The sequence below is a fragment of the Dama dama genome, chromosome 20, assembly GCF_033118175.1.
Source record: "Dama dama isolate Ldn47 chromosome 20, ASM3311817v1, whole genome shotgun sequence".
In the NCBI taxonomy this organism is placed as follows: Eukaryota; Metazoa; Chordata; class Mammalia; order Artiodactyla; family Cervidae; genus Dama; species Dama dama.
Window position 1 is genome coordinate 44,318,270 of NC_083700.1, and position 25,047 is coordinate 44,343,316.

The following is a 25,047-nucleotide window of genomic DNA, read 5'->3' on the forward strand; positions in this document are numbered from 1 at the left end:
TGACATAGATCTGAAGTGTGTGAGACACATGGCAAGTACTGTCACACTGATTGCTTGATTTCTGCTGCTGCAGTACATCTGAAATATTTTTCTTGTACTCATCTCAAGCTGATGAAGCATGGGTATGTTTGAGTGGCCACCAGTTGAAGGGGAGAGGAATTTCTCATTGGATTTTTTATAAATGAAAACATGAAGCTGTTTGCAGTTTGACTATGGTGTCATAAGAAAAAACTTGCTTCAGTTTGTCATTAAGAAATAACAGCTCCCAGAGGGTCAGCCTTTGGGAGTTGAGGTATGAGGGCAGCATGTGCTCATAACAGAGATATTTATACTTAGTGATTTATGATTCAGAGTTGCATTTTTGTAGCTTGCTGTTCATCAGCCAGCTGGGGCATTTTACTCACTGGTGAACAGAGTAGAAGATAAAAACAGAACCGGGCACCAGATCTATCCTCAAAGATGAGATGGAGACATGGATGGGTCATTTAGGAAGCGGGGGTGGTGTATAGGTACAGCTTGATAAGCGGGATAGGGTTCACGGAGCTTCATGATGTCAACACTGAGTTCAGTAAAGCATGACGGATGGCTCAGTTGGAGGATGATGTATCGTAGTATCTAGGACATAGTACTTAGCACACAGCACTCTGTTTTGGTTGCTCGGTGGACTGTAGGGCTTCCATTTTCAGGGTGGGGGAGGTTCAGGAGCACGGCTGTTTCCTCCGAGGAGGCAGACTGTCCGCTTGCAGTGGGGAGGGGACTGTGACTCAAGGAGAACAGTTGCTCACACGCAGCCCTGTGAGGTAGTGACAGCCCCTCAGCATCAGCTCCCTAGCCCTCGGTGGGCGTCTTGTCACATTCTGGAGACATCGTCCTGGATCTTGAGTGAACTTCCACGGACATTGCTTGAGGGTTTCCGATAGAACTGGGGGAGCAGGGGCCTTCACCTCTCTTGGCAGAGGAGCGCTGGTGGTGAGATGAGGTGAGTGGGTCCGTATGAGGAGAGCTGGAAAACAGATGCAAGAAATGAACTGAGGGTTTCCTGCTGTGTTCTTACTGTGCCAGCCTACACCTCCCTCTACCATTAGAGTCTATTTTCCTTTTTCTATTATTTCCCAGTGAATGAGGATCTTTGCTGAGGTGCGGAAGGAATGCCCCCTGTGAACTGCTGGCCCTCAGGAGATCAGTTGATTTTCCCCCCGGGCCACTGATGTCCTTCCCAGTGTTCTGCTCCTTTCTCACTCTCTGTAGCCAGCTGCAGTCTGTGGCAGGCAGGAGGAGGGTCCGTGCTCGGGTAACACCGTTCATCCCCTCAGCTCTCTCTGGAAACAGCTTTCATTTAAAAGTTCACAGAGAAAGGGAATTTTATCAAGGAAAACGACAAAGGATGGAGTGACAAAGCTTTTAGCATCTCCATCTCTTGCTTCTGTGTCTTCATCCTCTCATGTTTCCTGTCTCCCACTCCCAGGAGAGAAAACAGCCAGTTAGGATCTTTCACCAAGAGCTTATTTGGGAGTCTAATGAAAATAGCAGGCGGTGACTCCTAATTAAGAATTTCTCTTGACAGTGGTGGTGAAATGACCAAACTACCAGATCCTCAGTTACATATAAGAACCAAAAGCATGCAGTAGGAATATGAAGAAATTTCTCTGAAAACAGAACCTCAAAAAAATAATAATAATGGCAGAGTTAGAAAGGATGGTGTGAAGCTCTTTTGGTCTTTGTTGGAAGGTTGGAATGTGCGTCACAAGGATCAGGGAAGTCTTTCTATACTCAGTTCTCTTATACCTGGAGACCCCAGGAGCTGTAAAGGTGCTCTGTGCCCCAACAAGTTTCCCTTAAAACTGTAGAAATACGATGGAACTCCAGGGTGTGACGTGAGTCTTGAGGAGTGTCAGAGTGGAGCAGGGAGAGGATCTGGCTAAACCTGGAAAAATTAGAGGAAAGGCTTACACGGTCCTAGATAGAGGCTGTGGTCAAAATAGCTCTAAACTTGGATTCAAATTTTGGCTGTGCCAGGAATAGACATGATTAATTTCTTTATTTCTCTCTGGATCGGTGTCCTTATCTCTGAGGGCAGACTGAGGTAAATTTCATTCATTCTAGCAGCCATTCATATTCATTGCCAGTCACCGTGCTTTAATATGAAAGTATAAAGAAAACATTATACAATCCTTGTCTCAGAGAATCTCTCAATTAAGTGGAGGAGACAGATGTTGCTGATACTTATAAAAGCATGTGTAAAGTACCATAATAAATGTACAAAGTGCTATTGGAATGCAGAGAGGGAGGGATGGCTTGTCCCAGGAATAGAGCTGCAGCAGAGTAGGCAATATGTAAATCATGTCTTAAGAACAGAACTGCCTACCATTGCCCAAGTGTAAAAGCCAGAATATATGGGAATGCCTGGTATGTTTGAGAATGAAAATGTTTAGCTGTGACTAGAACATAGCGTGTCTGGAGGTTTGTAAGAGAAGCTGAAAAAGATGGGTTTAGGTTAATCTGTAAATAGTCTGTTACAAGAGCTCCTGTTATTCCCTTGCCTATGAAGACACACTGGAAATTGTAAATCGAGGACCTGGATTGCACACAATTTGAGCAGGGAAAATAAAAGCACAGAGGTGAGTTCTGATGATGCTTTAATGCAGGAAAGAAATGATGAGGAAGAAATGGCTCTCCTGCATTGCAGGCAGTCTCCTCCATTACAGGTGGATTCTTTACTGGACTGAGCCACCAGGGAAGCTGATAGAATTTAACAGTTGATAGAGGCAAAGGAAGGAAATGAAGGTTTTAGTGTCGGGGTAAAGATGAGAATTTCAGCCTGTATGTCCAAGGTGACAGGAGGTTTAGGGTGGGAGACAGGAATTTCGTTTCAGATGGCAAGGCTTGGAACGCTTCAGCATGCCAATCTGAGCATGCAGAGATTTTTCTATGTAATAAGTGGTTTTACTATGTAATTAGTGGAGATTTGCATCTGGAGCCCAAGGGAGAGAGAAATATTTAGTAGCAGGGGTTGGTAAAGCCTTAGGGGAAATGAAGTCCTCTAGAGTGGGCTTCTGACAAGCGAAGAGAAAAAGAATCAAAATAAAAATCAAGGAACATAGAATTTAGGTCTGCAATTCACTGACCAGAGCCTCTACCTCCAAGGCAAACTCAATCCACCTTAGCCTATGTTCAGGTCAAGTTGAGCGCTACCGGGAGAAATACTATCTCCTTTCCTGTTCTAATACTGCCTTCTCTGTAGGGCTTGCATCAAAATTCTCTCCATCCGTCTAATACTTATTCTTCCTTGAAGTGTAGTAAGGATCACCCCCTATCTTTCTTTTATGTTATGTTAATTTAGGTTCTCCTAGGGGAAAAAAGTGAAAGTGTTAGTTGCTAGTTGTGTCTGATTCTTTGTGACCCCATTGACTATAGCCCACCAGGCTTTTCTGTCCATGGAATTCTCCAGGCAAAAATACTGGAGTGGGTTGCTGTTTCCTTCTCCAGGGGATCTTCTTGATCCAGGGACTGAACCTGAGTCTCCTGCATTGCAGGCAGATTCTTTACCATCTGAGCCACCGGTTCTCCTAGAAGCAGGTACCAAATGTGACTAAATATATAAGAGATTTATCAAGGGAAACATTTGTAAAAGATAAAAGTTGGAGGGTGGTAAGCCTGAGAAGGCAAGGAGAGCATTCAGATTATGAGAAAGATCTCACTCATGTGAAGGAGAGAGGGAAGGAAGAAGGATGGAGTAGGAGGCACCTCAGAGTACAGAGTAGTTCCAGGAAAACACTGACCAGAATTGTGGGGCGTCTTTATGCCACATCCCAGAGGAGTAGACTCACCTGAATTCCCCCACTGTGCTAGCCATTGCCAGGAGAGCCTGCAGGCAGTGACTCAGTCACAGGCATGCTCTGTCACTGCCGTTATGTCCAACTCTCTGCAACTCTATGGACTGTACTCTGCCAGGCTCCTCTGTCCATTAGCTTCTCCAGACAAGAGTGCTGCCATGGCCCTCCTCCAGGGATCTTCCTGACCCAGGGATCAAACCTGCATTTCCTGCAAGCCTCCTGCATTGCAGGCTGATTCTTTACCCACTGAACCATCTGGGAAGCCTGTGACTCAGTAATTAATCCAAAGGAGTGACACCTGGAACCATCAGACCAAAAACCTCCCAGAGCAGAGATCCTAGCGGCACACATTTCATGGCCACCATAGATGCCTTCAGTGACTCAGTGACGCTTCCTAAATGTTCTGCTGGCACTTACTGTCCACACCAGTCAAAACTCAGCATGTGCAGCCTTCCACCATAGTTTCATTTTGTGTCCACCCAACTGGATTATAAACCCTTCTTTAAAGATCAGTGCAGTGTCCTTAACTCAGAGGCACCTAGGTATTCATCATAATAAGAATTGTGTTATTTTCATTACTTGAATTTATCTGAGAGTTGTAGCAGTGGGAGTTTTGACTTAGGAAGTTGAGATGGGGGCAGTTAAGAAAATGATTTTGTTGAGGAGTCCCATAGATATCACAGTGAGGGAGGGAGAATTAGAGCAAACATACCCCCTAAAGAAAAGCAGACACTAGGGCCTAGGCACATGCATTTGATTAGGTAAAGTTCAGGTATGCAAACAAAACACAGGATCCAGAGAACATGATGGAAATTGCTAGTCTAGACAAGAGCTAGCAGGAAGGAGGTCCAGAAAGATGTAATGGATGGGAATCTGAAGTAGACATCACTGCAACTCTTTGAAAACTAACCTTTCTACCCGGAAGGCAGTTTTCATACACCATATCACACCTTCTTAACCTTGATTAATTGGACCAGAAGAGACACCTGTCTCAAGCTGAACCTTCCAGGAATTTTGACTCTGGGTTCAGTAAATCTAATTAGTTGAATTTTCCTTGAACTGAGCTGACATGTTGAACACAGAGTTCTTGGAGCCTGCTGGGACACTCATGTACCCTAAGAAGCAGGAGATGCAGATTGCAGAAAGACGAGAATGAGTCAGACGTTCAGAGAATTGAGGTGAGAGCGTGACTCCAGACAAGAATGAGACTGAGAGAATGGTTGCCTGGACTCCTGAGACATTTCCAACCCTGAACCTAATCCTGTGCCTTACAACACTAGGTTCTGAGATAACCCGCCAATCTTAGATTAAATTCCCTATTCTTCTTAATCCAGTTTGAGTGGGATTCTTTTTTTTTTTTTTTTCATTTATTTTTATTAGTTGGAGGCTAATTACTTTACAATATTGTAGTGGTATTTGTCATACATTGACATGAATCAACCATGGATTTACATGTGTTCCCCATCCCGATCTCCCCTCCCACTTGCCTCTCTACCCGATCCCTCTGGGTCTTCCCAGTGCACCAGGCCCGAGCACTTGTCTCATGCATCCAATCTGGGCTGGTGATCTGTTTCACCTTAGATAATATACATGTTTCGATGCTGTTCTCTCGAAACATCCCACCCTCGCCTTCTCCGAGTGGGATTCTTTTAGTGGTTCAGGTGGTAAAGAGTCTGCCTGCAATGCAGGAGACCTGGGTTCAGTCCCTGGTTTAGGAAGATCCCCTGGAGAAGGGCGTGGCAACCACTCCAGTATTCTTGCCTGGGAAATCTCATGGACAAAGGAGCCCGGTGGGATATACAGTCCACAGAGTCACAAAGAGTCAGACACTACTGAACAACTCACCCACACACTCTTTTAGTGGTAGCCAAATAATATCGACCTTGACAGTGTTTGTCAGGTATGCTCAAGACTAAACAGAAAACTCAGAAAAGCGCAATGTGCAGAGATACAGACAAGCAAGAGGTTATCCTTAGGAAAACTCGGAAGAGTAGCTTGAACAAGGCAGCTTTTAGTCTGCTAACTATAAATGGGTAAGCAAGTCAGAAACTAAGCACACAGAACCTGGTTACAGGAACTAGGGTGTAAGGTAGAGCCTTCACTGCAGGAAGAAGGCAGAAAATGTTGGTTATTGGGAATCAAGTAAAAGTCAGAGGCAGACAAAGACCTCTGATCTATTGAGGATGAATTAATTCATACTCTTAGAATTCTTGGGTGTCTGCTACAGTCTAGGGCCTGTAGTGTGTTAACGGACTGAGCTCGGGGCTCAGTGTACTGAGGGATGGAGCCAGCCTGTCAGTGGAGACACCGTGATACCTGCCCTGGAGAAGAGGAGGCTCAGAGGGCAGAATCAGGGCACCAGTCAGCTGATTATCTGGAGTGGATGATAGAATGTTAGAATTTGAAACATTCTGGACAAAACAGACTTGGAAAAAGTTGAGACTAAAAACTCAGAAAGGAGAACTTTCAAGGAGAAGCAGAGAGGAAGGTAGGCCATGAAAGAGTGATTCAGAACAGGAGATAAGAAGGTGTCAGACACTCAGCTTGTCTATTTGTCAGTGTCTCCTAGGGCCCTGGTGGCAGCTGACGAACGTGTAAAAAACACCTCTTGTGCCTGTTTAGGCTGAATGAACTGTTTTATGACAAACGTGCTCTACCTTGCCAAAGTCAAAAACTTCAGGATTTGGAAAGCTTTTGACTCTAGCCTTTCCTAATTCACTTGTGCCTCACCAGACAGACAAGACTAGATTCCTTTAAATTCATTCAGCTCAACATCTTCTGGTTAAACCTTGAACCCTCACGTACTTGTAAGAAGAAATATAGGAGAAGAAAAGGAGACCGAAGGAAGGATAAAAATTCAGAGATACCTCATGATCTGTTGCATACAGATATTGGGATACATATTGGGATAAAATTAAGTCAAACACTTGATCTCCTGTGAGCTCCTTGTCTACCTCCCACTTAGAATTTTGAATATCTTGTAATCATAGATACTGCTTTTCACAAAGACCCCAAAGTCACTTCTCCAGTGGGTGTCAGGGAGTCCCCATATGGTCCTATATTTAACCTTGTTAAGATGACCTAAAACCTAACCTAAACAATGACAAATTAGGAGACACGCTATTGGCTCTGGTTTCTTTTCTCATAATCTTATTTCTAGTGTGGTTGTTCATGGTATTAAATAGAGTCAAAAGATTGAGGACGGAGTCAGAAATTTCTGTCTGGCTTGTGATTGGCCTTATGGGGAGCAGATTGTTTAACCTCACGCTGTCATTTCCTCATCAATATTATTATGACACATGACACTTGCTCCAGTACCTTGCTGGGTCATGTTTTTTAATTGGGGTATAGATGCTTTATAATATTGTGTTAGTTTCTGTCGTACAATGGAGTGAATCAGTTATATGTACACATATATCCTCTCCCTTTTGGACCTCCATCCCACCCCACCCCCCCATCCCGTACCATATTAATTTCATACATTTTTGAATTGAGAGAAATATGAGTTTTATATATATGGGGGGAGGTTATAAATAAAAAGGTTTGGTCAACCAAATATGGCTCAGCTTTATATTGAGATTGTTACCACTCAAAAGAACTCCTTTTTATTCATTTTTTAAAAGTAGAGATATTCTGCATTTATACTGGTTAAATTCTAATATTCTTTAATCTTTTATTTCCTTGCAAGATAATAGTTGGAGAAACTGCTGTGTTTTGCCTACAACTGGCCACAAGGGATTTCGAAAACCAGGAGAAAACTATTTTAACTGGAGACTGTTGCTATATAAACCCACTGGTGAGGAGAACTGTACGATTTCTTGGTATGTGTTCATTGAATTGTTTTTATTGTTTCTGAAATAATGTTTATGTATAAGCTAACCTTTAAAATGTTTGCAAATATTAGGTTATATTTTCTTTGAAATGTGTCAATTTGGTTTTAAAATAAACACTTCATATTATTTTCTCTCCTGTTCTGCAAAACTCCACTTCATGGTGCCATTTCCACATTATTTTAAGGAAAAAAAAAAATCCCACCACACTTGGATATTTAATACTCTAAAAGAAACTAAAAATTATGTAAATAAAAGAAATGGTTTAGTGTTTGTTAAATTTCAGAAACAATGCTTAGGTAGAAATGATGATCTAGGTTGATTACTGAATATCACAAAAGACGAAAAAGAATAGCTGGACAAATAAAAGAAATGCTGTACTGGGTGATTATAATAAGTAGCACTCCATCAACTACTTCTCAGTTGTTGCTTTTTTTTTGTGATACCAACAAAATTATATTCTTGACCCATTTAATCTTTGTACGAGAATCATTTAATAACAAAATAAGCAATAATATACTCAGAACTGAAGTGTTTTTGATGAAACTGAAACTTCCTAAATTCTGTTAAATTATCTTATGCCTACTTAAGTAAAATTTTTTTATTCATTTGCACCCATATTTCTAAAGAATATGCAGGCATACCTCGCAAGATATTTGAACTCAGTTCTAGACCACTACAGTAAAGTGAATATCACAATCAAGTGAGTCACATGACTTTTTTGGTTTCCCAGTGCATATAGAAGTTATATTTATACTATATTTTAGTCTGTTAAGTATGCAATAACATTATGTCTGAAAAAATACATACTTTAATTAAAAATACTTTTAAAAATAAAAATGGCTAAAAAATGCTAATCATCATTGGAACATTTAATGAGTTGTAATCTTTTTGCTGGTGGAGAGTCTTGCCTCAGCTGATCATATTGGTAGAATCTGAAGGTTGGGGTGGCTGTGGCAATTTCTTAAAATAGGATAATAATGAAGTTAGCCATAGTAATTGACTCTTCCTTTCTCTAATGATTTCTTTGTATCATGCAATGCTGTTTGATAGCATTTTACCCATGGTAGAACTTCTTTTGAAGTTACAGTCAGTTCTCTCAAGCCCTGCTGGTGCTTTATGTAGTATTTCAAATCCTTTGTTGTCATCTCAACAATCTTCACAGCATCTTCACTAGGAGTAGATTCCAATCTCAAGAAACCACTTTCTTGAGAAAGTGAGAAGCAAATCCTCATCTGTGAGAAGCAAATCCTCACCCATTCAAGTTTTATCATGAGATTGCAGTGATTCAGTCAAATCTTCAGGCTCCACTTCTAATTCTTTTGTTATTTCCACCACATCTGCAGTTACTTCCTCCACTTAGTTCTTGAACTCCTCAAAATCATCCATGAGGGTTGGAGTCAATTTCTTTCAAACTCCTGTTAATGCTAATATTTTAACCTCTGCCTATGAATCATGAATGTTCTTAATGATATCCAGGATAGTGAGTCCTTTCCAGAAGATTTTAAATTCCCTTTGTCCAGAACCATCAGAGGAATCCCTATCTATGGCAGCTACAAATTTATGAAATGTACTTCTTAAATAATAATGGTACTGAGTCCAAGCTCACTCTCCTTGCTGTACAATAGGCCAATTAATCAAGAAACCAAGTGTTGAGGCAAGGAATATGACTTTATTTGGAAAGCTGGCTGATCAAGAAGATGGCAGACTAACATCTCAAAATGACCATCTTATTGGAGTCTGCATGCCAGCTTCTTTTATAGAACAGAGAGGGAAAGTAGGTGAGGAAGTAAAGTAAAAAGGTGTTTATCTTGCAAAATAGGGGATATGTTAATTTCTTCTTCTGTGCAGCCATTCACAGGTGGGCTGGGTCAGACTGTCTCTAACAAAGGCAGAGGGACAGGGTTCCTGGAGACAGACCATTATGAGTGATATAGTAAAAAAGCAATGAAAAGTGAAGATTAAAATTAAAAAAACAGATCCAACATGGAATCAGAATTGGCTCTTCCCTGCAACAGTAAGATTTGAAAATCAAAAGTCTTCCTTGATCCATGACCTGCAGAATGAATGTTGTGTTGGCAGGCATGAAAACAATATTAATCTCATTGTACATCTCCATCAGAGCTCTTGGGTGACCAGGTGCATTGTCAGTGAGCAGTAATAAACTTGAATATTTTTTTCTAAGCAGTGGGTTTTAACAATGGGCCTAAAATATTTAGTAAACCATGTTATAAACAGATAATCTGTTATCCAGACTTTGTAGTTCCATTTACAGAGCACAGGCCAAGTATATTTAGCCTAACTCTTTAGGGCCCTAGGCTTTTCAGAATAGTAAGTGAGCATTGGTTTCACCTTAAATTCACCAGCTGCATTAGCTCCAAAGAAGAGAGTCAACCTGTCTTTTGAAGCTTTAAAGCGAGGCATTTTCTTCTTTCTAGATCTGAAAGTGCTTGGTGGCATCTTCTTCCAACAGAAGGCTGTTTTATCTACATTGAAAATCTGTCACTTAAAGTAGATACCTTCATTAATGATCTTGGCTAGGTCGTCTGAATAACGCTGCAGCTTCTGTATCAGCACTTGATGCTTCACCTTGTACTTTCCTTCCGTGGAGATGACTTCTTTCCTTAAACTTCATGAATCGTCCTCTGCTAGCTTCAATTCAAGCTTTTCTTCTACAGCTTACTCACCTCTTTCAGCTTCTGTAGAATTGCAGAGGGTTAGGACCTTGCTGTGGATTAGGCTTTGTTTTAAGGGAGTACTGTGGTTGATTGGAACCATCCAGACTACTACAACTTGCTTCAAATCAGCAATAAGGCTGTTCCACTTTCTTATCACTTGTGTGTTCACTGGCGTAGCACTTTTAATTTCCTTAAAGATTTTTTCTTTGCATTCATGACTTTGCTAAATGGCACAAGAGACCTAGCTCTCAGCCTGTCTCAGCTTTCGATTTGCCTTTCTCATGGAGCTTCATCCTTTCTAGCTTTTGATTAAGGATGAGATGTGTGACTCTTCCTTTCACTTGTATATTTAGAGGCTATTGTAGGATTTTTAATTGGCATAGCTTCAGTGATGTTGTGTCTTAGAGAGTAGGGAGGCTGGAGGAGAGGGAGAGAAATATAGGGGAATGAGTAGTTGGTAAAGCCGTCGGAACACACACATTTATCAGGTTTACTGCCTTTTATGGGTACGGTATGTCTTGCACCCGAAGAACTACCATAGTAACATTAAAAATAATTGATCATAGATCACCAATAACAAATAAATCATAATGAAAAACTTTGAAATATTGGGAGAATTGCTAAAATGTGACAGAGACACTCAGAGTGAGCAAATGTTATTGAAAAAATAGTGTCAGTAGACTTGCTCAACACAGGGTTGCCACAAACCTCCCATTTGTAAAAAAAAAAAAAAAAAGTACTCTTCATGAAGTCCAATAAAGTGAAGCTCAATAAAACGAGCTCTGCCTGGATGGCATAAAGTGTGCATTTAAGCCTGTGCGTATTTCTTACTTATGTGATTTATAAGATATTTAGAAGTAGTTGCTTTGTTCCTTGTTTCCTTGTTTATCATGATTTGGATGTTTCTTGTTTGCTATAATAAAAGGGAAGCTTGTAAGAAAAGCATTACTATAGAATAGGACATCATTCTTTTTTAGTGACTTTATTCTGGAGGTCACACGCCAATGTATCTGGAGGATACACTCATGGGATCTCACTTTAATAAGTATCTCTGTAGTCAACTTCAATATTGGACTTGGGCCTGATGCACTATTTTAATTCTGAAGCACATTTGGGAGCTTTATAAGTATCAAGAGACATTTCCAAATCCTTATCAAATATTCCTCTCTAGACAGGATAACTTATTATACCAGATAAAAAGAATGATTTGGTTAAATACAATGAGTACATCTTAGCCTAGATTTCAAGAGAAGAGAAATGAACACTTGTCATTTAGGTTCCCATGCTAGGCCATGGGATTTGAAAGGTGAGGGAGTATACAATAACATTTTATTGAGCTTTATTGTCTTCTTTTTCTCTGCCTCTGCCAAATTTCTGATTTTAATAACATTTACTTGTATGACTCATGGAATGCTGGTAAGATGGAAAGAAAGCTCTTCCTTGTAAACATTTCCAATAAAGAACTAAGGTCTTTGTTTCATTGTGGTTTATATACATATGGAGTTTTGCTGTGTGCGGGTCTGGGTGTTAGAACCTTTTACAATCTTATATAATGGTTTGAAAATGAAAAGGATAGTCATGTATCTAATCCTGGAAAAATATTTTTTCCTGCTGATTTGCAACACATCAATAATTATGTAAAGCCTTAGGAAATAAACAATCCAGAAATACGTGACAAAGAAAAAAACCATCTAATTATCATAATAGAATTATATGTCTTTTTAATGAACCAGCTATTTGGGAAGTAGTATTTTGGTATAGTTTTAAAATGTCCTTGATGAATTTTATTATCAAAAATTATAAAAGAATAGATTTCTTTACATTGATAGCACATCTTTGTAGATTGTAGCTGTAAGTTTGACAATGATGCCAAAGAATCTGTTTTGCCTTTCTTACCTAAATAGAGAGATAAGTTTTGGCATTAGTGGCCAATTATTTAGAAAATAGTTTTGGTTTTTGAGTAAATTGACATAATCCTTACAAAAGGGGGAAATTTATGTACTTAATTTTTTATGTTCAGGTAAACAAAGCAAGTAAATTTTAATATTGTGAAGATAATTTAAAAATTATAATCTAATTGCTTTATTATTTACTAAATTGTCCCAAACTTGAGAAATTGAAACTCAATACATAAAAGATAAGCTGGGACTTAGCAGTTACATGCTTTTTAAAAACTGATGGCCTAGGATTTTGCTAATTGGCACCTCCAGCTGAGTTAATATTAGTTAGAATGGGCTTAAGAGGTATAATTAAAGGGAGATGACTGCTCTGTATTATGTTAGTAAGATATTCAAAAATAGGGATAAAAGAAAGATTGCTAACATTAGTAGAAGGTGATAGACTGAGCCCTCTCAAGGGAAACACATCTCCATTTAAAAAATCACATTACCCAAACACAGTCTTAGAATATATTTTCTTCTTTTATCTTATGTCTTATAAACCTGCCATGCATAAAAATGTAGCCAGTGGCAGACAACTCAATATGTTAAATAATTTAACACTCCCACTAGTTCAGAAAGCAGAGGGGGAAGCTGGAGGGAGTGAAATGGAAGGAATCATATGTATGGACGAGTATGAGTTTCTAAAATGTTTCCCTGTTGGTTTATTGTAAACTGAACCACAGCAAACCAAAGGGTTTAAAATGGTGTGTTTTTCTTCCTCAGGAATTTATACATTTGGACTGTTTGCAACAGATATCTTTGTAAATGCTGGACAAGTTGTCACAGGAAACCTGGCTCCCCATTTTCTTGCCCTGTGTAAACCCAACTACACGGCGCTTGGGTGTCAGCAATATACGCAGTTCATCAGTGGGGAAGAAGCCTGCACAGGCAACCCAGACCTCATCATGAGAGCGAGGAAGACATTTCCATCCAAAGAAGCGGCTCTCAGTGTCTATGCAGCTATGTACCTGACAGTAAGTAAGGGTTAGAAGCCATTCTTAATTTGTCTTTCTGGTAATTCTCCCAAAGTAGAAACTATTTCTCCCTGCCATAATGGGAGTCACATTAACAGTTTTCTGCAGGCCATTTAATTTATCTTTAATAATAGCTGTTGGTACTGTGACTAAAATTAAGTCAGTTGACTCTCATGAGATTATGTGTGGGTAGTTGGTTGTATTAAAAAATATAGCCATTAGCATTTCCATTTGAGAATATGTTGGTCTTTATATTAAGTAGGGCTTAATGGAAACAAATTTGTCCTATGCAGTCCTTATAAACTTATAATAGTACAATTAAGAGAACTACCGAGGCCTGTTTGCTGCCTACTCAACTTCCAGTGTTCTCTGGTGAAGGTAGAGAAAGAGACACTCTTTTTCTAGAAAGTTCTTTTTTGTTGCTAACGCTATCATCTCAGTATCTCTACCACTGTTTTAGGATTTTGTTATAGAACTAACCAAATGCCATTATAAATTATACACATTTTATTTATTCTTGAGTATTTGCCATTATTCTAGTGGTAAGAGCCAGACCGAAAATGCAGATCTCTTGGGACGTTTAGGTGGAAGGAAGTGGTCACCACTGAGGGCATCAGCGATGGGCACGAGTAGGAAGAAGAGCAGCCTTTTCAGGCAGTTCTTGTCCCCAGCGTTTGTATCCATCATTCTTACCCTCTTATCACCAGAAGCTGCCTTGAAGCTATAAAGTTGCACTCCAAAAGTGTTCTTTGAAGACTTTTTCTTAGTTCCAGTAAGAAGTGCAGAACATTTTTCCTTTTGGAGTTCTCCTAGTCAATGGTGCCAGTAACTACTTCTGATTTCAGCTCAATGACAAGAGATCTCAGGGTCAATGTCAAGCCAAATTTGACTAATTTCTAATTGCTTGAAAAAACTCAGAATTATTTTTCCCCTCAGAGAGCTATTTGATTATGGAAATGTTTCTAATGTTCCTAATGTAAGCTTGTCAGTTTATCTCTAAAAGAGAGGATATTTCCTGTGGCACCTCTGCTTGATATTGGAAATAAAGATTTCGAGATAAAAGACAATTTAAGAGTGGAACTATAGCATTGTATATAACACTCACAATGGCAGAGTCATTTTGGAGGTCATAAGGGTGTGCATTTTAACATTTTTAAAGTGTTTAAGCCAAGCTAATTCTACCATTTGCTTCTTGGACTTTAAAAGAAATCCCATCAGGAAAATTTTTATAGCATTAAGGACCAAATCCCATTCTATCCATTTTCTCTTCTGTACAATTTTCCAGTTACAACTCTCTTCTTACTCTCATACTACCAGCACTGTTCCTCTAATTGTCCCCTATTTCTTTAGCCCATTAGTTTTGCTTTCTGCTACACATTTCAAGGTACTTCTAGACTTGATATAAAATCTTCTAATCCATGTGTGGTTCTTTCTTAGTCACTAAATTGCTTAACTCTTTGTTCTACCTCCCCTAGAAGGTAGAGCAGTTAGCCTTAATATGAAGATTTAAAACTTGTGTGAATCAGGAACAGTAAAACATTTTTCATTCACTGTCATCACATCTAAATCTTATGTTTGTATTTGTATCTGGATATTAATTGTAAAGGTCTTCCCTGGTGGTTCAGATGGTAAAGAATCTGCTTGCAATGCAAGAGACCTGGGTTCGATCCTTGGGTTGGGAAGATCCCCTGGAGAAGGAAATGGTAACCCACTCCAGTATTCTTGCCTGGAAATCCCATGGACAGATGAACCTGGCAGGTTATACAGTTCATGGGGCTGCAAAGAGTTGGACACGACTAAGCAACTAACACACATTAATTGTAAACATGTCTTGCGTATAGACATGTGCCAAGCCAGTGACTTGAGACAAATTCCAGAATACTCTCAGACCCCCAATACTGTTACCTGATTATCTTAGCACTAATATGGATTTTGTTGTGTGATCAGGGTATGCCAATGGTAGTGAATGTGTTCGTGTAGTGAACTGCTTGGTGTTTTTATTCTGCCAAAATGGTGTGTCTGCTGGCATTTGTTTAGCAACTTCTTATCTGTTTTTTGTTCGTTTTACCAACTTACTTAAAGGCACTTATTTAAGCTATGTCTGAATTACAAGTCACACTTTTCTAGTCTAGACTTGGGGCTTCCCAGGTTGGCACAATGGTAAAGAATCCACCTGCCAATACAGGAGACACCAGAGATGCAGGTTCAATCCCTGGGTTGGGAAGATCCCATGGAGGAGTAATGGCAACCCACACCAATATTCCTGCCTCAAAAGTCCCATGGGCAGAGGAGCCTTGCAGGTTATAGTCCATGGGTTATCAAAGAGTCGGACACAACTAAGTGACTGAGCACGCACGCATGCACTGTTCTAGTCTGTAATAAACACTTGGAGATGTTTTAACAATAATAATTATTATTATTAGCAAACATTTATTGAGCATTTAGTATATGCCAGGCACTAGTGCTTTACTTTTATTTATTTAATACTTTAACTAGTTTTTGTTTATTTTAAAATTTCTTTATTATTTTTACTCTTTGTGTAATAGGTGATTATTTATCACTGGAGAAGGGAATGGCAACCCACTCCAGTATTCTTGCCTGGAGAATCCCGTGGACAGAGGAGCCTGGCGGGCCACAGTCCCTGGGTTCGCACAGAGCTGGAACCGATTGAAGCGAGTAAGCGGCATCACAGCCCTGATGTGTGTGTGGTTAGCTGATTCCCTCCTGGTCCTACATAACCTCTGCATCCATAGAAGTTAAACCCAAAGGTTCAGGTGGTAGCTATGTTAGAGAAAAGAAAAATGTAACAACAATCTAGCACTCAGAAATCTATTGTTAAACAGTGGTTCAGACTAAAAATCAGGATTCCTGCTTGTAATTACATTGAAAGGTACCGCTGGCTTTTGAACAATAGATTCTGTTCTCTGCTAACTGCTTTTCTCTCTTTTCCACCACCCCTTTGTGTGTGTGTGAGCGTGGGTGGCTGCTATGGCAACTCTGAATATAACTCCTACTGCAAATGGAGGCAGTACAGTCAGGATTTGCTGTTATAGTTGAACCTATACACATGCATATATTTTCTCCAGCTTCACTGGAGACACCTTGGGAAAACTTTATAATAAAAATGTTGGGGTGTTTCAATAGGAAATGCTTGCCAGAATTTTTACATGTAGATGAATAGGGGAAAACAGCCATATTTTCAGTATTCTCTGTGGAAATAGGCTTATTGCTGTATTTAGGCAGAGATATATTTGTTTATTGTGGTGAAGGTGTTATAAACATATGTAAACACATAAATAAAAATAAATGAGCCCTATTAGGAAGTATGCAAATAAGAATTGAAGAACATTTTCCTGATGCTTCTCTTTGTGGATTAGTAAATAAAATGAAGGAACTCAAACTCTCCCTTAGCATCTGACTTTAATTAAGGCTGTGGGGATAATTTGATCACAGAGTTGTTATCTTTTGGTTTTCTGAGAACTTTCAGGGAAGAAAATCCTATGCTTATTTTTGCAAATGCTGTCGGTTTCCCAGGAAAAAATTCTGGAGGTTATTTAACCTTCAACCATTAAATTTATAATTCAGTGTTGAGTTGCATTAGAATAATATTTAAATTAAGCTTTGTGGCATTTCTTTTCACATAAAATGGATAAAATTTTTTTCAGTTAAAATCAAATGAACTCCAGAATTGGAATGAGACGTAATGTTTGATGACTTTCCAGTTAACCTCATAAACCATTGAAACAAAAAGTCATAGAATGGTCTCTCTAGATTACTTCCAATTCTGACCTCAGGTTTTCTGAAAATATTTTTTTTAAAAAAGGGAAGGGTCAATTTTATTTATTAGTCTTTTTACATTATCTGTTGCTGCTTAACAAACCACCCTAAACCTCAAACAGAATTTGGGGAAGCATGCCCATTTTTGAAGCAGTTGACTCCATGAGACTGTCTAGATGGGGACAGTATTTGGAGAAAGGATTGGAGAAGGTAAAAAGAAAATCTCTGAACTGTCTTTACAAATTTCTCTTCACTGGCTGGTGAGACCTGGCTGACATCAGAAAGCCATTCCTGTAAATCATCCCCACTCAGGAGTAATTTAACACTGAAATGTGTATGGTCCTTGAGCTCCAGATTTCAAATGAGCAAAATTGTGTCTGGTAGACAATACATCAAACAGTATTTATTGAGCATCTACTCATAATGTGGCTGCTATGCTATCACTTGACCACTGGTGCCACACTGTTACTAGTCCATTGACATTTCTGTTGTGAGCCTTCAACTATGTGTTAATTGGTATCGGGTGGAGGAAGGAACTAAAGATATCTGCCAAGTACCCATTGGGTTCCAGTATTTTCACCACCATAGACCCTTTTATAGTTTACCTTTTCCCTCCCAGCTACCACTCCTCCATGAACTCCATGTTTTTAAATGTTCTGTTTAACATAGTAACACTTTCCCATCCCAACTTAAGCCCAGATATTAAACAATGGTCCACAGTAATAAAAATGTAATATGCTGTTTGAAACTGCACAATTCACTTATTAAAACTGCATACATACAATTATTAAATAACAAACAGTGAATGATTGAAGACACATGGGTACTCTGCCTCTTCACCATAATTTTACTTGGCTTCTGGAAGTGATACTTATATCTGGGTATCCATAAAACCTATGGATTTATGGTGGCCTCTGGTTCTCTGGTTACATCTCAAAAATTTCTGTGGATTTCATGTATCAGAACCACTCAGCAGCATGAGATCACCAATGTTGCCAACTGCCTTAGTATCAGTTCAGTTCAGTTCAGTCGCTCAGTCGCTCAGTCGTGTCCGACTCTTTGCGACCCCATGAATCGCAGCACACCACGCCCGCCTGTCCATCACCAACTCCCGGAGTTTACTCAAACTCATGCGCATCGAGTTGGTGATGCCATCCAGCCATCTCATCCTCTGTCGTCCCCTTCTCCTCCTGCCCCCAATCCCTCCCAGCATCAGGGTCTTTTCCAATGAGTCAACTCTTCACATGAGGTGGCCAAAGTACTGGAGCTTCAGCTTCAGCATCAGTCCTTCCAAGGAACACCCAGGACTGATCTCCTTTAGGATGGACTGGTTGGATCTCCTTGCAGTCCCAGGGACTCTCAAGAGTCTTCTCCAACACCACAGTTCAAAAGCATCAATTTTTCGGCGCTCAGCTTTCTTCACAGTCCAACTCTCACATCCATACATGACCACTGGAAAAACCATAGCCTTGACCAGATGGACCTTTGTTGGCAAAGTAATGTCTCTGCTTTTTAATATGCTATCTAGGTTGGTCATCACTTTCCTTCCAAGGAGTAAGTGTCTTTTAATTTCATGGCTGCAGTCACCATCTGCAGTGATTTTGGAGCCCAAAAAAATGAAGTCTGACACTGTTTCCACTGTCTCCCCATCTATTTCCCATGAGGTGATAGGACCAGATGCCATGATCTTAGTTTTCTGAATGTTAAGCTTTAAGCCAACTTTGTCACTCTCCTCTTTCACTTTCATCAAGAGGCTTTTTAGTTCCTCTTCACTCTCTGCCATAAGGGTGGTGTCATCTGCATATCTGAGGTTATTACTATTTCTCCCGGCAATCTTGATTCCAGCTTGTGCTTCCTCCAGCCCAGCGTTTCTCATGATGTACTCTGAATATAAGTTAAATAAGCAGGGTGACAATATACAGCCTTGATGTACTCTTTTTGCTATTTGGAACCAGTCTGTTGTTCCATGTCCAGTTCTAACTGTTGCTTCCTGACCTGCATATAGGTTTCTCAAGAGGCAGGTCAAGTGGTCTGGTATTCCCATCTCTTTCAGAATTTTCCACAGTTTATTGTGATCCACACAGTCGAAGGCTTTGGCGTAGTCAATAAAGCAGATCACCAGCCCAGGTGGGATGCATGAGACAAGTGCTCGGGCCTGGTGCACTGGGAAGACCCAGAGGAATCGGGTGGAGAGGGAGGTGGGAAGGGGGATCGAGATGGGGAATACGTGTAAATCTATGGCTGATTCATATCAATGTATGACAAAACCCACTGAAATGTTGTGAAGTAATTAGCCTCCAACTAATAAAAAATAAATAAATAAATTAAAAAAAAAAAAGAAAACTTTAAAGGGTTGTATAAAAGAAAAAAAAATAAAATAAAATTAGATTATGAAAAAAAAAATAAAGCAGAAATAGATGTTTTTCTGGAACTCTCTTGCTTTTTCGATGGTCCAGCGGATATTGGCAATTTGATCTCTGGCCTTTGCCTTAGTATAGTTCCAGCCAAAAGCAAAGAGTACATTTCAGTTAGTGCATGTGGCCTTATTATGGGTAAATATACTTTTGTATTAAGCTCTTTGAAATATTGAAAAATACGTCACAGAATTTCATTAATATGTCTGGGGTTTCTTAGGTGTTAGCAAACTCCAGTTTGAGGATTGCTGGCAGCCTTTGGATATTCTAATTAGGAAAATAGGACTTACCATAATTGGGCAATGTAAGATAGCCAGGGCTCCATTATGACTTCTGCAGTCCCTAGCACTTGGATGTGTGCCTTCACGGGCCACTTCTGCCATTAAAAATTATGCTCATGCATGCTAAGTAGCTTCAGTCATGTCTCACTCTTTGTGACCCCATGGACTATAGCCTGCCAGGCTCCTCTGTCCATGGGATTTTCTAGGAAAGAACACTGGAATGGGTTGCCATTTCCTCCTCAAGGGTATCTTCATGACCCAGATGTCCAACTGGCGTCTATTATGTTTCCTGCATTGGTAGGCAGGTTCTTTACCACTAGCACCACCTGAGAACCCCCTAAAAATATATATGTGGGCTTCCCTGGTGGATCAGCCATAAAGAATCAGCCTGCCAATGCTGGAGACACAGGTTCGATCCCTGGGTCAAGAAGATCCCCTGGAGAAGGAATTGGCAACCCACTCCAGTATTCTTACCTGGAAAATTCCATGGACAGAGGAGCCTAATGAGCTACAGTCCATGGGGTTACAAAAGGCTCAGACATAACTAGCAACTAAATAGCAACAATAGCATGTGTATATGTTATGACTTCATTGCTATAAGAACAAATTTATAAATAATATATGTTGAATATTTTATTTATTGTTCACTTTTTCCTTCTGGTTTTAATATTAAGACAGTTTCATAGGTCCCTACAAGTATCACTGTGCCTACTGGATAAGTTTTTCCTGTGGATGGTACACACATAATAAAGTTCTGAGTGAAATATGATTGTTAATGTACCCACTTTACCACATTACAAGTACCCACTTGTAATGACAGTGGGAGCCTCTGAGTCAGATGATATGAAATGTATAGATTGGAGCAGCTGGGGGATCCTTCAGTACTTTCTCAAGAGTCCAAGAGGGAAGAGGTCACTATTGGCAAGCACCGTGGGGAGTGCTTCAGGAGTAAGTGGTACTTAGGATGGGTCTTGAAGGTCAATATGATTTGATTAGGTAAAGAAGAGTCATTCCTGGTAAGGGGACAGGGAGAGCAAAGGCCAGGAGCAAAAAAGAGCAGATAGATTTTGGAGGGACTGAGGGAGGGTACCTCTCATAAGGAGTATATGGTGGGGGTGGGATTGTGGGGTTTAAGAATTAGCAAGGATAAATAAATCAGAAAGACCTTATAAACCAACCTGAGACTTCATGCTTGAGTTAATAAGCAAATAAATGCCATACAGAAGCAATTCTTTAGAATGATTCTATTTACTCCAATTCCTGTAAATATATATTGAATATGTGGAATGCATCAAGCCTGTACATACTAATGTAAACTCCTTCTGAAGTTTAAAATGGTCTAATAGAGAGTAAAGTGAAAGTTGCTCAGCCATGTCCGACTCTTTGCGACCCCATGGACTATATAGTCCATGGAATTCTCCAGGCCAGAATATTGGAGTGGGTAGCCTTTCCCTTCTCCAGGAGATCTTCCTAACCCAGGGATCGAACCCAGGTCTCCCACATTGCAGGTGAATTCTTTACCAGCCGAGCCACAAGGGAAGCCCAAGAATACTAGAGTGGGTAGCCTACCCCTTCTCCAGTGGATCTTCCCAACCTAGGAATAGAATTAGGATCTCCTGCATTGCAGGCAGATTCTTTACATCAAGAATAAAGAGGGAATTAAAAAAGAAAGAAACTAAAAGTGAAGGGACGATTTTAAGGAGATGGTCAGTCTCAGACTTGAAATGATAAGCATTTGAATTCAGTTGGTTTCCTTAAGACTGAAAGTCCTAGTGCTGATGAGACCAGAGTCAAGTGATGTGAAATGTATAGATTTGAGCAGCTGTGAGACCCCTGTTTTCTCTGAGAGCACAGGAATAGGAAAGTCAGATGTAGACCCAGAGCCAATGCTCTGATGTACACCTCAGGGTTTATACACCATCACCTGCTTAGTTGGGCTTCTCTCGTGGCTCAGGACAGTAGAGAATATGCGTGCAATGCAGGAGACCCTGGTTCAATCCCTGGGTCAGAAAGATTCCCTGGAGAATTCTTAGGAATGGCTATCCACTCCAGTATTGGATTCTTCTTGCCTGAAGAATTCCATGGACAGAGGAGCCTGGCGGACCGGCTACAGTCCATAGGGTTGCAGAGAGTCAGATACTTCTGAGCAAGGTAACACTTTCACCAGTTTACTTAGATGCTACAGCTAAGTGGAACCACGCTTTCATTTATTGAAAGTAACAATCTAGCACCATACTAAGAACTCTCTATGCCTTAATCTTCACAATGGCTGGAATGAAATTTGGGTATCTTTATTTTACAGGTAACAGAACTAAGGATGCATGTGTGTGTGCATGCGTGGTAATTTCAGTCATGTCTGACTCTTACACAGAAGCTAATTAACATGCCCAAGGTTATTCAGCTAGTATTTGCTAGAGCCAGGACTGTGACCCAGGGTGGTATGACGCCAGAGCCAGTATTAGGTTTCTTACATCACACTACCTCCTGAGGTGTGTCCCAGTGAACAGAAGGCAGTTGCATTTTATCTCCCAGTGCTTTACACATAGTCAGTGAAGAAAACTAGTTCATTGATTTTCATTGAAATGTTGCACAATATGAATTAGGAAGGTTGTCAAAAAATATGCATTCCATAAGTTCCTGTTTTGTGTCCTATTTTCCAGGCAGCCAAGTAGCTCAAACACTAAAAGTAGTATGAATGGTCATTATTATTGGACTTTAACTGTACTTTGATTTTAAGTAAATGCATATTTTATTCTTCAGTTCAGTTCAGTCTCTCAGTCGTGTCTGACTCTTTGCGACCCCATGAATCATGGCACACCAGGCCTCCCTGCCAATCACCAACTCCGGGAATTTACTCAAACTCATGCCCATCGAGTGGGTGATGCCATCCAGCCATCTCATCCTCTGTCGTCCCCTTCTCCTCATGCCCCCAATCCCTCCCAGCATCAGGGTCTTTTCCAATGAGTCAACTCTTCCCATCAGGTGGCCAAAGTACTGGAGTTTCAGCTTCAGCATCAGTCCTTCCAATGTACACCCAGGACTGATCTCCTTTAGGATGGACTGGTTAGATCTCCTTGCAGTCCAAGGGACTCTCAAGAGTCTTCTCCAACAATACACTTCAAAAGCATCAATTCTTTGGCGCTCAGGTTTCTTCACAGTCCAGTTCTCACATCCATACATGACCACTGGAAAACCCATAGCTTTGACTAGATGGACCATTTTATTCTTATGAAGCTTAATTTTGAGTATCTTATGTTCTGCATAGTGTTTTCAGATGGTACAGGACTCTAGTGGCTTTAAAAATGACAACTTCTAACTTATCTTCAACCTCTTTAGAAGTACGATAGTTGACTGCATAGTAACCTAACGACCACTGGCCGTGCTTCATGCTTAGTAGACCTCCACTGCAGGCAATACCACTTTGACGTTACTGGCCAGAAGTGCGCTCATAAGTGCGGGATGTTTCCCCAAGTGTCCATCAAGACTCCAGTGTGCTAACCACCTCTCATTTATCTTGCCTGGTCAGAATGATGTCTTGGATGTAAAGGCTCAACATGGCTTTCAGTAAGATGTCCAAAATGTCCACCTCACTTCAGACTTTGATGCGGCAATGAGTCAGAGAGTTAACAGCACTGACATAAACTGAGATGTGAGGAGAAGCCCATTCCAAGTGAAAGTGAACCATTTCTCATCTTCTTGCTTGCCTGAGATAGAAAACAACACATTTGACAAATCAGTGGTTAGCTCTACTTGGATGAAGATTCAGTAGTCTATAGTCATTCTCCAGGATCTGTCTAGACTGGTAAATTAAATGGACACATGAGAAGACCTGCAACCCCTGCATTCTTGAGATCCTAAGTGGTGGCATTAAATCTTTACCATTCCCTTTCCTAATACAATATGATTTTTCATTTTTATCCTGACAGGAGTGGGAGAATACTGTTTTCACAAGCTTCCAATTGAATTCCCCCAGTACTCCTCCTGCCTAGGGGAAAATGACCACTGGCTGTGCTCTGAGACCTAGTAAATTCACTGTGAGCCAGAGTCTGGTCTGGATTCATTCATTTTGTAGTCCTCACATGACCCTACTTTACCCTCAGACCATGATGATGTTAATTCAGGTATCCAGGTAACAGTGTCCACTCAGATCCTCTGTCCAATACTCCTCAAAATATCTGGATGTTCTCTTTTCCCCAGTGTATAGTCACTTGAATGAATGGCCACCAGTCCTTTTGGGGCAGAACTGGGAAAGTCATTACAATATACATTTTCTGTAGTGTTGCAGATCCTTCCCTCTGGGTCCAAAAGTTGTCTCATTGGCTCTCCTTCTGTTTTGCTCCGAGGGAAGGCTGTGATCTGTAAGTCATCTCTAAAACTTTCAGATAGTCAAATCCCCTTGACTGTCACTCAGGCCTCTGCATTATTATAATAATTGAGACACTCCCTCCCACCCCACCCCTGCGTCTGATGGTTAAGCACCATAATGCCTCTGTTTCTTCAGGCTCCCCATCATCCACATGGGTATTGGGGAACCCAGCTCTGTGATAGGCTCCTCTACCATCAGTCCTGGCTGCACAGGAGGGGTGCTCCTGGGCTTTTGCGTCGTGCTGGTGGCCCTCTTGCTGACACTTTCCTGACACCTCAACGAATAGCTCATCACCTAGGTCCTCCCATGGTGCACAACCCTCTAGCAGGCCTTTGTGATCATATCATATGTCCATTCCAGCAGTGTCCCTTTCTTTGAGACTTCTCATTCCTTCCTTCAACAACTGCCAAGGCAATTCAGGCATGTCAGCTTTATTAAGAGAAAGCAGTCATTTTCTCTAGGCTTTTAGGAGCCAGCCCAGCAAGGTGTTTTTACTGTCCCCTGGAGCCTTGCAAGAGTGTTAAATCCTAAGTGCTTAGGGAAAGTGTCCCTATGTCAACAAACATTTGCTTATCCTTTTTCTGTTTCATTCTTATTGATAAAGTCCCCTCAAAACCTAGCCCCCTAGGTCTTCCCTGCCTCCAGTCTATGTGTGCTGGCTACTTCTAGCAGCTTCTTAAGGGTGGAGTCTATCTGCTTCTCATCAGGTTCCTCACATCCTGGCAACTTAGTCCTAGTCATTGGCCTGGCAGTCAGGAGGGGCAGTGGAGGCAGATCATGAGGGAGCCCCCGGTCACTGGGAGGGGAGTGACTTCTTATTTCCCCAGTCATGCATCTTGGCATGGGTAAGCTGACAGAGTATTAGCATTTTGTAGGTAGAGGTGGGCCACATCTGAAGGCTCTAAGGGTTTACAGCAGTCTCATTATTCAAAATCTCAGTCATATCCACCCAGA

General features: G+C 40.7%; 1 protein-coding gene across 2 annotated transcripts in view; it reads left to right on the plus strand.

Moving 5' to 3' along the window:
• Positions 1-25,047, plus strand: part of PLPPR5 (phospholipid phosphatase related 5) — a 122,455-nt gene that overhangs the window by 37,449 nt on the left and 59,959 nt on the right. For both annotated transcript variants that reach the window (XM_061119979.1, XM_061119980.1), the window contains exons 2-3: positions 7,522-7,654; positions 13,005-13,255. In XM_061119979.1, coding sequence (XP_060975962.1) covers positions 7,522-7,654; positions 13,005-13,255 — 384 coding nt within the window. The remainder of the gene's footprint in view (positions 1-7,521; positions 7,655-13,004; positions 13,256-25,047) is intronic.